This window comes from Mustelus asterias, chromosome 26, assembly GCF_964213995.1.
Source record: "Mustelus asterias chromosome 26, sMusAst1.hap1.1, whole genome shotgun sequence".
Taxonomy (NCBI): Eukaryota; Metazoa; Chordata; class Chondrichthyes; order Carcharhiniformes; family Triakidae; genus Mustelus; species Mustelus asterias.
The window spans coordinates 15162584-15176188 of record NC_135826.1 but is presented as its reverse complement, the minus strand read 5'-3'; the positions used below and the strand labels follow the sequence as shown (position 1 = coordinate 15176188).

General features: G+C 43.6%; 1 protein-coding gene across 1 annotated transcript; it reads right to left on the bottom strand.

Moving 5' to 3' along the window:
• Window positions 1–8843: 8843 nt before the first annotated feature.
• Window positions 8844–13352, bottom strand: LOC144479472 (immunoglobulin lambda-1 light chain-like). The gene is made up of 4 exons (XM_078198172.1): window positions 13242–13352; window positions 12822–13136; window positions 12397–12444; window positions 8844–9172 (listed from the first exon to the last, which is right to left on the bottom strand). Exons 1-4 carry the CDS (start codon window positions 13285–13287, stop codon window positions 8850–8852), a joined length of 732 nt encoding a protein of 243 aa, XP_078054298.1. The 5' UTR covers window positions 13288–13352; the 3' UTR covers window positions 8844–8849.
• Between the last annotated feature and the right edge of the window lie 253 nt (window positions 13353–13605).

The window sequence follows — 13605 nt, the reverse complement described above, 5'->3', positions numbered from 1 at the left end:
TCTCTAACGAAAACAACCCCAAGTCCCTCAGCCTTTCCTCATAAGACCTTCCCACCATACCAGGCAACATTCTAGTAAATCTCCTCTGCACCCTTTCCAATGCTTCCACATCCTTCCTAGAATGCGGTGACCAGAACTGTACACAATACTCCAAGTGCGGCCGCACCAGAGTTTTGTACAGCTGCAACATGACCTCATGGCTCCGAAACTCAATCCCTCTACCAATAAAAGCTAACACTCCGTACACCTTCTTAACAACCCTATCAACCTGGGTGCCAACTTTCAGGGATCTATGCACATGGACACCAAGATCTCTCTGTTCACCCACACTACCAAGTATCTTACCATTAGCCCAGTACTCTGTAATCCTGTTACTCCTTCCAAAGTGAATCACCTCACACTTTTCCGCATTGAACTCCATTTGCCACCTCTCAGCCCAGTACTGCAGTTTATCTATGTCCCTCTGTAACCTGCAACAACCTTCCGCACTGTCCACAACTCCACTGACTTTAGTGTCATCTGCAAATTTACTAATCCATCCTTCTATGCCCTCATAAAAATGACAAACAGCAGTGGCCCCAAAACAGATCCTTGCGGTGCACCACTAGTAACTGAACTCCAGGATGAACATTTCCCATCAACCACCATTCTCTGTCTTCTTACAGCTAGCCAATTCCTTATCCAAACCACTAAATCACCCTCAATCCCATGCCTCCATATCTTCTGCAAATGCTTACCGTGGGGAACCTTATCAAACGCTTTACTGAAATCCATATACACCACATCAACTGCTTTACCCTCATCCACCTCTTTGGTCACCTTCTCAAAGAACTCAATAAGCTTTGTGAGGCACAATCTACCCTTCACAAAACTGTGTTGACTATCCCTAATCAAATTATTCCTTTCTAGATGATTATAAATCCCATCTCTTATAATCCTTTCCAAAACTTTGCCCACGACAGAAGTAAGGCTCACTGGTCTATAATTACCAGGGTTGTCTCTACTCCCCTTCTTGAACAAGGGGACAACATTTGCAATCCTCCAGTCTTCTGGCACTATTCCTGTAGACAATGACGACATAAAGATCAAAGCCAAAGGCTCTGCAATCTCCTCCCTAGCCTCCCAGAGAATCCTGGGATAAATCCCATCTGGCCCAGGGGATTTATCTATTTTCACACTTTCCAGAATTGCTAACACCTCCTCCTTATTAACCTCAATCCCGTCTAGTCCAATAGCCTGTATCTCAGTATTCTCCTCAACAACATTGTCTTTTTTCTGCATGAATACTGACGAAAAATATTCATTTAGCGCCTCTTCTATCTCTTCAGGCTCCACACACAACTTCCCACAACTGTCCTTGACTGGCCCTAATCTTATCTTAGTCATTCTTTTATTCCTGACATACCTATAGAAGGCTTTAGGGTTTTCCTTGATTCTACCTGCCAAAGACTTCTCATGTCCCCTCCTGGCTCTTCTTAACTCTCTCTTTAGGTCCTTCCTGGTTAACTTGTAACTCTCAAGCGCCCTAACTGAGCCTTCACGTCTCATCTTTACATAAGTCTCCTTCTTCCTCTTCACAAGAGATTCAACTTCTTTAGTAAACCACAGTTCCCTCACTTGACCACTTCCTCCCTGCCTGACAGGTACATACTTATCAAGGACACGCAGTAGCTGTTCCTTGAACAAGCTCTACATTTCAATTGTGCCCATCCCCTGCAGTTTCCTTCCCCAACCTATGCATCCTAAATCTCGCTTAATCCTTTCCCCCAGCTATAACTCTTGTCCTTCGGTATATGCCTATTCCTTTCCATCGCTAAAGTAAACGTAACCGAATTGTGGTCACTATCACCAAAGTGCTCCCCTACCTCCAAATCTAACACCTGGTCTGGTTCATTACCCAGTACCAAATCCAATGTGGCCTCGCCTCTTGTTGGCCTATCTACATACTGTGTCAGGAAACCCTCCTGCACACATTGGACAAAAACTGACCCATCTAAAGTACTCGAACTATAGCTTTTCCAGTCAATATTTGCAAAGTCCAGTCATGAATGGTAGTGGACAATTAAACTACTACCCAGAGAAGGGAGCTCCACAAATATTCCCTATTGTCAACGATAGGGGAGCCCCAGCACTTCAGCACAAAAGACAAGGCTGAAGCATTGCAACCACCTTCAGCCAAAGCTGCCAAGTGGATGATCCATATTGGCCTCCTCTGTAGGTCTCCAGAATCCAGATGTCAGTCTTCAACTAATTCAATTTACTCCACATGATATGAAGAAACAGCTGAAGGTACCAGTTACTGCAAAACTGGCCTGAGAATATTCCACAATAGTACTGAAGATTTGTAGACAAGAAACTACTGCACTCCTAGCCAAGTTTTTCCAGTACAACTACAACACTGGCATCCACCCTTCAATGTGGAAAATTTCCCAGGTATGTCCTGTCCACAAGAAGCAGGACAAATCCAACCTGGCCAATTTCCACCCCATCAATCTATTCTCAATCATCACTAAAGTGATGGAAGGGGTTGTCAACAATGCTAACAAGCAGCACTTAGCAATAGCCTGCTCACTGACTCTCAGTTTGGGTTCCGCTAAGGTCATTCAGCTCCAGACCTCATTGCAGTCTTGACCTAAACATGGACAATAGAACTGATATCAAGAGGTGAGGTGAGAGTGACTGCCTTTGTCATAGAGGGAGCATTTGATTGTGTGTGGAATCAAGAAGCCCAAGCTAAACTGGAGTCAATGGGAATAAGGGGAAAACTCTCCACTGGTTAGAGTCACACTTAGCACAAAGGAAGATGGTTGTGGGGATTGGAGGCCAATTGTCTCAGTTTCAGGACATCACTGCAGGAGTTCCTCAGAGTAGTGTCCTAGGCCCAACCATCTTCACCTGTTTCATCAATGACCTTTCCCCCATCGTAAGGCAGAAGTGCTTATGTTTGCTGATGACTGCACAATGTTCAGCACCACTTGTGACTCCTTAGATTAGAAGTTTATGTGTTTATGCAACAAGACATGGGCAATATCTAAGCTTAAGCTGATAAGTAACAGTAACACTTGTGCCACACAAGTGCCAGACAATGACCATCTGGAACAAGACAGATTCTGACCATCTCCCCTTGACATTCAATGGCATTACCATTGCTGATTCTCCCACTATCAGCACCCTTGAATTAACCATTGACCAGAAACTGAACTGGATCAACCACCTAAATACCGTGACTTCAAGAGCACATCAGAGGTTGGAAATTCTGGCAGCAAGTAACTCACCTCCTGACTCCCCGAAGCCTGTCCAACATCTGAAAGACACAAGTCAGGAATGTATTTGAATATTCTCTCCTTGCCTGGTTGAGTGCAGCTCCAACAACACTCAAGAAGCTCAACACCATCCAGAGTAAAGCAGTCCACTTGATTGGCACCACATCCAACACCTTCAATACTCCAACCAAATATTGATTGGAACCTTTGTAGGTCAAATAGTTCGGATGGGGCAGTTTTTGTGCAGAGTGTGCAGGAGGGTTTCCTGACACAATATGTGGATAGGCCGACAAGAGGTGAGGCCACATTGGATTTGGTAATGGGAAATGAACCGGGCCAAGTGTTAGATTTGGTTGTGGGAGAGCACTTTGGAGATAGTGACCACAATTCGGTGTCTTTTGTTATTGCAATGGAGAGGGATAGGGCCGTACGGCAGGGCAAGGTTTACAATTGGGGGAGAGGTAATTATGATGCGATTAGGCAAGAATTAGGGGGCATAAGTTGGGAACAGAAACTGTCAGGGAAAGGAACTAATGAAAAGTGGAACTTTTTCAAGGAACAAATACTGGGTGTCCTTAATAGGTATGTCCCTGTCAGGCAGGGAGGAAATGGCCGAGTGAGGGAACCATGGTTCACGAAAGAGGTGGAATGTCTTGTGAAAAGGAAGAGGGAAGCTTATGTAGGGATGAGGAAATAAGGTTCAGATGGCTCAATTGAGGGTTACAAGTTAGCAAGGAATGAGCTGAAAAAGGGGCTTAGGAGAGCTAGGAGGGGACATGAGAAGTCCTTGGCGGGTCGGATCAAGGAAAACCCCAAGGCTTTTTACTCTTATGTGAGGAATAAAAGAATGACCAGGGTGAGGTTAGGGCCGGTCAAGGACAGTAGTGGGAACTTGTGTATGGAGTCAGTAGAGATTGGCGAGGTGATGAATGAATACTTTTCTTCAGTGTTCACCAAGGAGAGGGGCCATGTTTTTGAGGAAGAGAAGGTGTTACAGGCTAATAGGCTGGAGGAAATAGATGTTCGGAGGGAGGATGTCCTGGCAGTTTTGAATAAACTGAAGGTCGATAAGTCCCCTGGGCCTGATGAAATGTATCCTAGGATTCTTTGGGAGGCAAGGGATGAGATTGCAGAGCCTTTGGCTTTGATCTTTGGGTCCTCGCTGTCCACGGGGATGGTGCCAGAGGACTGGAGAATGGCGAATGTTGTTCCTCTGTTTAAGAAAGGGAATAGAAATGACCCTGGTAATTATAGACCGGTTAGTCTTACTTCGGTGGTTGGTAAATTGATGGAAAAGGTCCTTAGGGATGGGATTTACGACCATTTAGAAAGATGCGGATTAATCCGGGATAGTCAGCACGGATTCGTGAAGGGCAAGTCGTGCCTCACAAATTTGATAGAATTTTTTGAGGAGGTAACTAAGTGTGTTGATGAAGGTAGGGCAGTTGATGTCATATACATGGATTTTAGTAAGGTGTTTGATAAGGTCCCCCATGGTCGGCTTATGATGAAAGTGAGGAGGTGTGGGATAGAGGGAAAGTTGGCCGATTGGATAAGTAACTGGCTGTCTGATCGAAGACAGAGTGGTGGTGGTGGATAGAAAATTTTCGGATTGGAGGCAGGTTGCTAGCGGAGTTCCACAGGGATCAGTGCTTGGTCCTCTGTTCTTTGTGATTTTTATTAATGACTTAGAGGAGGGGGCTGAAGGGTGGATCAGTAAATTTGCTGATGACACCAAGATTGGTGGAGTAGTGGATGAGGTGGAGGGCTGTTGTAGGCTGCAAAGAGACATAGATAGGATGCAAAGCTGGGCTGAAAAATGGCAAATGGAGTTTAACCCTGATAAATGTGAGGTGATTCATTTTGGTAGGACTAATTTAAATGTGGATTACAGGGTCAAAGGTAGGGTTCTGAAGACTGTGGAGGAACAGAGAGATCTTGGGGTTCATATCCACAGATCTCTAAAGGTTGCCACTCAAGTGGATAGAGCTGTGAAGAAGGCCTATAGTGTGTTAGCTTTTATTAACAGGGGGTTGGAGTTTAAGAGCCTTGGGGTTATGCTGCAACTGTACAGGACCTTGGTGAGACCACATTTGGAGTATTGTGTGCAGTTCTGGTCACCTCACTATAGGAAGGATGTGGAAGCGCTGGAAAGAGTGCAGAGGAGATTTACCAGGATGCTGCCTGGTTTGGAGGGTAGGTCTTATGAGGAAAGGTTGAGGGAGCTAGGGCTGTTCTCTCTGGAGCGGAGGAGGCTGAGGGGAGACTTAATAGAGGTGTATAAAATGATGAAGGGGATAGATAGAGTGAACGTTCAAAGACTATTTCCTCGGGTGGATGGAGCTATTACAAGGGGGCATAACTATAGGGTTCGTGGTGGGAGGTACAGGAAGGATATCAGAGGTAGGGTCTTTACGCAGAGAGTGGTTGGGGTGTGGAATGGACTGCCTGCAGTGATAGTGGAGTCAGACACTTTAGGAACATTTAAGCGGTTATTGGATAGGCACATGGAGCACACCAGGATGATCGGGAGTGGGATAGCTTGATCTTGGTTTCAGATAAAGCTCGGCACAACATCGTGGGCCGAAGGGCCTGTTCTGTGCTGTACTGTTCTATGTTCTATGTAATACTCCCTCTACTACTGGCACATTAGTAACAGTGTGTACAATCGACAAGATGCACTGCAGCACCCACCAAGGCTCCTTCAACAGCACCTTCCAAAACATATGACCGCTACTACCTAGTAGGACAAGGGCAGCAAACACATGGGAACGCCATGACCTGCAAGTTCCCTTCCAAGATCACACCATCCTGACTTTGATCTATATCACCGTTCCTTCACTGTCACTGGGTCAAACCCTGAAATTCCCTCCCTAGCAGCACTATGGGTGTACCTATACCACATGGACTGCAACAGTTCAGGAAGATGGTTCACCACTGCCTTCTCAAGCGATGGTCAATAAATGACAGCCACACCCTGTAAAACACACATTTTAAAAAGGGGGTGAAAGAACGGGAAGAGATGGGTACAGGGGAGGGAGAGGCAGTGAGAGAGCAGCTACAGAGCAGGGAGGGAGAGTGAGGGAGAGACTTCATGGTGAGGAGAGGCATTGAGGGAGAGGGTTCAGGGTGGGGAGGGACAGTGAGGGAGTGGCTGCTATCAATGTTCAGCAAGCTTTACTATGTTTGAGGAGAGAGGCTCACCAAATAGGTCTGCTGGGAAGTTTATAGGTAATATTATACCCACAGATAAAATGCCAATATCAAGGAGTCCGGCTTGAAGGACATGTCATGGACAGCATCCTCCCCACACATCCCTCTGATCTCTGCAGGAACACGGTGACAGATTCACTCTGTGAGCAATAATCAAAACACTTTCACTATCTAGAATTGGAACATGGGGCTGCGATCCTGAGTGTTTTAGAGAGAAAGTGGAGAGTTATCCCAGAATTCTATTGAGCACTCCCAGGAAGTGGCTTCAGAGCAAAGCTACCAGTGCATCAGAAATTTGGTTGTAGGGGACACTGATGGAAATAGAAAGCATTTGAAAAAATGGCTATGGATCTTGAGGAATAAACTGGAGGCAGTGGAGTGCAAGATAAATGTTGAGGTTATCGCAGGAGGGAGATAAATCAAACACATCAAGTTATGTAAAAAAAACAAAGAGCTGTATATCTTACCTGTGACTTAGCCAGTTAAACAATTACCTTCAATTGCAATTCAAACATTTAATGACATTTTTTAATGTCATTTAAAAAACATTTAAATGTTTTCATTTATACATTAAATATTTTTAATGTTTAAATTAAACATTTAATTAATGTTTAACTATAAACATTAATTTCTAAACTATAAATTTAGTTTATATTGTATTACATTCTGTGTGTAACAGTTTGGGTTATGTAGCTACTCTGATGAATGGCAGTTTTAAGAAACCTTCAGTTTATTCTGATTGGTAGAGAACTGTTGATTGAGGCTGGTAGCAATTGATTAGATGATGTAGGACGCAAATATATAACTGCAAAGATTGCAAAGTTAAAGGGATGGTTGGGTTAGAAAAGTTATTTTCTCTAGTGGCGGAAATCCAGAAGAGGGGGGCATTATTTTAAAATTAAGAGTTACGCTGTTCGGGAGAAAAGTCAGGAAGCACTTTTCCACACAAAATGTAATGGAAATCTGAAATTCATTCTCCCAAATATCTGCGGGTGCCAGGGGAAAATTGGAGATTGTCATTTTGTTTCATTAGGGAAAGGCATCCTCGGGTATGAATTAAACACATGTAAAGGAAGTTGTGGTACAAATCACCAAGGATCAAATAGAACAATAAAACAGACTTGAGGGACTGAATCTAACTGCTTGATCTTCTAACCAGTCTATATCCTTCTGAAGTTGCACACAGGTCTCTTCATAGTTAGCCACACTCTTCAATTGTGCCAACCAGAAATTGAGATTATAATCCCAGTGTTAATACAGATCATTAATATTTACCAAAAGTAATGGAGCCAACACTGATCCTCCTGCTGACTCTGTGGATTAGAGCATCACTCACTGTGGGACCTTCACCTCCAGACCCCAGATACTATTCCCAGTCTGTGTGGAGTTGTTGACCTCGGGTGACTGTAGCAGGGACATTTCATTCTCCATCCCAGGGTTGGACATTACTATACATCTCCCTCCAAGCTAATGAACACCCATTAACCAAGGGTATTCTGTCCTTTCAGTATTGTCACAGTCACTAGTTTTATTAGCAAGTTCCTTTATGTTACTCCTTTTTGAAACTCCATATAGGGACTTTTCTGCATTTTCTTCATCAAACAATTCCTCCTTAAAGCATTCAATTTACCTTTGCCAGACAAACCTTGGCTTTAATGATACCATGTTGGCTCTCCTTAATGAGTTCAAATCTCAAGGAAAGTGTTAATTTTTCCACTACTGTGGCCTCTGGAAGCTTATCATTATGGTTCTTCATAAGACAGTCCATAGTTGTTTGGTTTACTAGTTACTTTCTGTTTCAATGGCAACCCTGAAGAAACCTAACACAAATTTCACACCCAATAATTGTTAGAAGATTCTGATCTATTCCCCCACTTGCCACAACACTTGAATAGATGGAAACAGAACCCGGAGCCTTGGTCTCCTCACACTTAGACCATTTGTTGGGGTTAGGGATGGGAAGGAGAACACAAGTTGACAGAACACAAATATTTTTTGCACAGGATTCTCTTTATTGGAAGATATTCTCAGTGACAGCCATTGTCAGTTTGATGCTGTTGACATAATAAACTGCCTTCATCAATCATCGTCATTAATCCAGCTCTGTTGCTGAGGAAAGAACCCATTTTCAACTCAAATTCCTGATTGGAGCTAAGTAACTGGTCACTTTAACCCTGGTGAAGCCTCTTGCAATGGGAGAGACTGAACAAAACCAGCCTCAGATACAAACAACTCAAATGATACAGCAGAATCAGGTAAAGCAAAGGGAAACATGAAATGCAGCAGGTACCAGGGTAGAGGGTGGATAATGGTGGAGGAAGATAAAGTGATTCTAATTACTCAGGCAGCTGACACAATGAAACTTCCATCTATTTAACAGTTGGATTGTGAGGCGGTTGCGGTTGTTTTTGAAGCTGCTCCTTGTTGAACTGAACAGGAGTATACCTTCCCACTGCTCCAATCTTTGTCAGGGACTGTCAGGTAGCTGCTGAGACTGAAGGTGTTGTCTGAGTTCCGCGACGCCACGCTGGTTTGGACATCACTGCTCGTCGGACTCCCATCGACTGTCCAGCTGACCGCAGCAAAGCCCATGGACAGTTTGCTGACCAGGCAAACTAACGTGCCGGCTCCTTTCGTGGACAACTCATCGGCTGAAGGTCCCAGCAGTTTCACTGAAGGGTCAGGGAGTTGCTGAGCTGTAATCAGAACCAGAGAACACAAGTTTGTATAAAGTTGGACAAAAACTTGGGATCATTTCAGAGTTTAATTGAAGCAGGTTTGAAATGTTGCCGCTTCCTATAATAGGCCCCAGAAGTTTATTGGATGATTGTTTAGGTTCACATTGTGTTAAAAAGAAAGTACTAATTTTGATGTAAAAGTTATTGTTTAGGATCCTCCTGCTGACTCTGTGGATTAGAGCATCACTCACTGTGGGATCTTCACCTCCAGACCCCAGATACTATTCCCAGTCTGTGTGGAGTTGTTAACCTCGGGTGACTGTAGCAGGGACATTTCATTCTCCATCCCAGGGTTGGTCAGTGGCCTGTCATGATGTTCCACTGCACATACATTTAGCCTGTGTTGGGAGGGGTCAAAAAAACTAAGAGCCTCTTTCCTACCTGATACCCAATGACCGTTTTGGATGCTCTCATCCTGCCCGACTGAAAGGGTCAGTTGTAGGTGTGAGGGGAGGACAGGAGTCGACTCAGGGATGAACGGTCAATTGGAAAGAGATAAGAGGGCTCACAATTCCCTAGACATGAGCCTGAGGGAATGGGAGGGACGATTCTCAATATCTAACTGCACAAAGTTAGAAATAGGAAATTGCAAAGTGTTTTCTAAAAGAAAGAAAAACTGTCAAGTGCTGAATGATGCACAGAGATGTACATGATGCCACAGGCTCAGTGTCAATATGACAACTGGGGCAGCCCACACTGAGCCAGCGGTGAAGGACGACGTCTGGATAGTAACACTCAAAGACAAACATGGAGCACAAAGCCAGCAAACCCTTTCACCACAGTGTCACTCCTAACCGTGTCCGGTTACAGAGAGAATCACCATTGCGGTGAATTCACCACAAAACCTGAGCTTCAGGCTCAGGATGTGCAACCAATAGAATCACAATAACAAGACTCATAGGAGCAGCAATGAGGCCAATGGATGAGAATGAAGGAAAGGGAAAGAGAGAGGAATTGAAGAATGGAGCCTCTTTCGATGGGAGTTGGAAGGAAAATTCCAGCATGAACAGGGAGGCTGCGAATGGGAGACAGGGTGACAGAGTGTGTGGAGTTTAATAGGACACTGTGCTTCAGAGTCTGGAGAGTTGAATGTGACGGTGCCAGAGGGGTCGAAGGTCTCTCAAACAGTGCAGGAAGGTGGGATTGGCTGCAGGCGGAAGCAACTATTGAGGAAATGACAGTCTGTTTAAACTTCAAATGTCCTTTTGTCTTTCCCTGATTTGAGAAAAAGATCAACTGCCTAGTTTGAAAGTGTTTGGAATTAACCAGAATGCAACCATTCTATAAACATTCACAGTGGTGGGGGGGCAGTGAAATACCTACAACTTATGGACTTCAATGGTTCCAGAAGGTGGCTTCTCAGGGGCAATTAGAGATGAACAACAAATACTGGCCTTGTCTTGGACGTTGAAAATGCTCACTTTGAAATTGCTGCATAATTGATGGATGCCCCTTCACTTTCCAAGATCCTAAATTCTGCAGTTCTCTCCCTAATCCTCTGCATCTCACTTTCCTCTTTTAAGACACTCCTCAAAATGGCTTGGTCAAATGACTCAAAATCTCTTTATGTGGCTTTGTGTCATATTTTGTTTTATAATACTCCTGTCAAGTGCCTGGGTGTGTTTATTACATTCGAGGGACTGCATAAGTTGTTGGGGAGCAGAATCCTTGATTAAGGAAAAAATACAAACACTGCTACAGAGGGTGGTATCGTCATAACAGTTAAAAAAGAGACAAAGAAACTGGAACAAAAACAGAAAGTACTGGGAAAACTCAGCAAGTCTGGCAGCACCTGTGAAGAGAGGAACAGTGTTAGTGTTTTGAATATGAAATGACTTTTTTGGTCAGGAGAACCTGGAAGATTGGCATGGAGTCCTTATAAGAAATGGGGTTGCAAGAAGTGTGGGCAAGGTGGCTGTGAGAGACAGTCGGTTTATGGTGGATAAGGATTGATAGCTGATATTCAAAAATGGAGTCAGAGAAATCAAGTAAAGAATGGAAGAGTCCACTATGGATGAGGGAAAGGCGGAAACTGAAAGCAAAGTTGATTAAATGTTTAAGTTCATCAGTGGAGTGGGAAGCAACACACATAGACGGTCATGGACATACTAGAAAAAGAAGTCAGGAATGAGAGTGGACTATGGAAACATGGAATCTGGAACTAGGTCAAGATTAACACATCAGTGAATGCTAAGTGAACACAGTAGTAGTCTTTTTATCCCTGGAAAAAGATTTTCTGAAATGACTCCTATGTCTTATGGACTTCAGGTGGATGTGATAGAGCCTAGTGTGCTGGTCAATAATCTTTAAAACAATACTACCAAAAAGTACTTCTGAGTAATAATTGGCTGCTGTGTTTAGTGGCATATCAATAACAGTCCTTTAAAATAATGTTAAAGGGGTTACACAAATGAATTATTTTTTTAGATGCAAGTCATTCCAGTGCACCCAATAGTAAGAAGATTCCACAACTGTTGAACAAAATAGCCCAACAATGAGGGAGAAACAGAATTTCTCTCTTTCTCCAGGTCTGCCCTGCAATAAGGTTTGAGGAAAAACGGAACCAGAAATGGATCAAAAAATCTATGCACCAATTGTTAGAAAAGATCAGTTTTCATTGGAAATATTGGAAAGGTATTGTAAAATTAGTTCACTGATTAATTAAAAATAGTAGTAATATGTAGAAACACCACTGTCAGAGGCAGCACAAATTGAGACATCCAGGAGCAATATTGAGAAACACAGCAATAATTAACTGAACTGGTGCTGGAGTGTAAACATGTAATCAGCACTTTCATTGTAAAATTGACATTTAAAAAGTAGTTACTCATAGAATCATAGAAACCCTACAGTACAGAAAGAGGCCATTCGGCCCATCGAGTCTGCACCGACCACAATCCCACCCAGACCCTACCCCCATATCCCTACATATTTACCCACTAATCCCTCTAATCTACACATCTCAGGACACTAAGGGCAATTTTTAGCATGGCCAATCAACCTAACCCGCACATCTTTGGACTGTGGGAGGAAACCGGAGCACCCGGAGGAAACCCACGCAGACACGAGGAGAATGTGCAAACTCCACACAGTACTAAGAAATAACTGAGTTTGAATTAGTAACTAATTTCTAATTTTCTAAACTCACACAGCTAGTTTCAAGGAGATTTCCAGCCACTTACCTGCGACAAAGAGTTTGGTCCCTTGGCCGAACACCCACACAGTGTGATGTTTTAGGGTTCAGTCCATACAGTTATCCCGGATCCTGGAAATCAGACAGAAAACACGTTTCAGATTCTCCAGTCCAGCATTAATCAGGCTTCATGTATTCCCAGTGTTCCTGCTGGTGTGGGACAGTAAGGAATGAACTCACAGCAACACCCACACACTGACAGTAAAATGTCATCGATGCTCAATACTGGGCAGTGAGATTCAGATTGTTATCAATTATTAAATTATATAAATTTGAAACTTTTATATTAAGAACAATATTGAAATGATTTTATAAAATGTAAAACATGAGGATGTTCCAATAGTTACAAAAATATTGAGAGTATATTATTTACAGTTGCCAGTTTTTGTTTTACCTTCTGTCACTGTGACACATAGGTGCTGCTCGAGGAAACCCACGTTCCACAGTAATAGACGGCAGCATCATTCACCTCCACGTTCTTTATGATTAACTGGTAAATACTGTTGTCACTCTTGACACTGGATGTAAATCGATCGCTGCTAAACCCAGCACCATAGCTAGGGTCATTCCATGAGTGGTAAAAGCTGAGGACCCACTGAGGAGCTGCTCCTGGGGTCTGTTTGTACCAGCCCACTCTATTGCTATTACGGATTCCAGTGTTACAATCCAGTGTGGCCGTGTTTCCCGGTTTCATAGTCAAATCAGGAGTCTGAGTCAGAGTCTGTCCATCTGTAAGAAAGCAGGGATTAAACATTATAAATTGACTGTCTGAAAATAATTCCAAGCCCCCCGTCTGCCGCAGCGGCAGGAGCAGAGTTCAGTGTTTGTACTTACAGCCCAGACACAGTGCCAGAGAGCAGAAAAAACACCAGGTCCACATCCTTTGTGCCAGTGAGCTTGCTGCCTCCCTTCAGTGAGTGTGTGTGTGACAGAGTGTGGCAGCAGCTGCCCATTGGAGCCAGTTATAGAGCCATTCACAACAGGAAGGACAGCCATGCAAATTAGAGAACTGACACTCACCAATCAGAGCAAGGATCTGAAAGCCTCCCATTGAGTGTCAGAGATTGAGATTGATGTAGTGACACCTCAGCCCAGTTAGAGACTGAATCACATTTCAAACTGAAGATAGTTTCTCTCTGATATTCCCCACTTCCTCTTTTCATGTTTGTCTGCTTCTTCTGTTCAAGACTTGTGTGTA